At 61.0% G+C, this 1,002-nt stretch overlaps 1 protein-coding gene across 1 annotated transcript; it reads right to left on the minus strand.

The window, feature by feature from the left end:
* Window positions 1-85: 85 nt before the first annotated feature.
* On the minus strand, window positions 86-439 carry GUITHDRAFT_123032 (hypothetical protein; the record flags this gene model as incomplete). The annotated part of the gene is made up of 1 exon (XM_005817673.1): window positions 86-439. The coding sequence occupies one exon, from the start codon at window positions 437-439 to the stop codon at window positions 86-88; it is 354 nt and encodes a 117-aa protein (XP_005817730.1).
* Between the last annotated feature and the right edge of the window lie 563 nt (window positions 440-1,002).

The following is a 1,002-nucleotide window of genomic DNA, read 5'->3' on the forward strand; positions in this document are numbered from 1 at the left end:
CCAAACGGCCCGTACCTTCCTCCGTCTCCGTCTCTGTCTCCGTCTCCGTCTCCTCTCCCTCTCCCCCCCTCCTCTTCTCCTCTCCTCACCTGATGTACTCGGCAAGGGCCATCTTCGTGCTCCCTGACATCTGGCAGTGATGCCCGATGAGGATCATGCATGGGACGCTGTCGGGGTGTCGGAGGAGGAGGCGCAGGACGAACTTGTAGTGCTTCTTCTGATTTCCTGCCTTGTTCACCACCTGGTTGAACAAGTTCCAGATCGCCACACTGTACGGCTGCAGGTTGCACGCGTGCCGCACAGCATCGTAGGCTGCCAGCGCCTTTCCGGCGTTGAGGGACACAACCACAGCCCACAGGTGCAGCTGCTTCTTCTCCTCTTGCTCCGTGAACCTCCCCGGCACCAGCGCCTCCAGCACCAGCTCTCCTGCTCTGTCCATGCGTCGGAGGTGCGTGAGGGCCTTGAGGGTGAGGAGGACGAGCTCGAGGTAATGCTCCGACCCCAGAGCCTGGGGAGAGGAGGAGGATCAGACGATGATGCACAAGTGGTGGAGGACAAGAGCAGAAGGCGAGGAGACAACGGGAAGGAGCGGGAGCGGGAGCAGGGGCAGGGGCAGGAGAGGGAGCAGGAGCAGGAGCAGGAGCAGGAGCAGGAGCAGGAGCAGGAGTAGGGAGGAGGAAGAGTCTCCGATTGAAGGAGAAGGAGAGGAGGGAGAGGCAAGGAAACAAAAGTTCCTCACCTTCCTCATGAGTTCACAGCTCGGCACCCCGTCCTCCTGCATAGATCGTATGAACTCCTCGTCCTGCTGCTCTTCTCCTCCCTGGCTCTCCTCGCCTGCAACCCTCCCTTCCTCTGCACTCGTGCACTCGGGATCCGCGGGCGAGGTAGCAGCAGCAGGAGCAAGGGACTCTTCAGGAGGAGGAGGAGGAGGGGTGAGAGTTGCAATAGAAGATTGAGCGGGGAGGGAAGTGGAGGAAGTGGACGAGTAGAGAGGAGGAGGAG

Source organism: Guillardia theta (assembly GCF_000315625.1).
Source record: "Guillardia theta CCMP2712 unplaced genomic scaffold GUITHscaffold_697, whole genome shotgun sequence".
Classification (NCBI taxonomy): domain Eukaryota; class Cryptophyceae; order Pyrenomonadales; family Geminigeraceae; genus Guillardia; species Guillardia theta.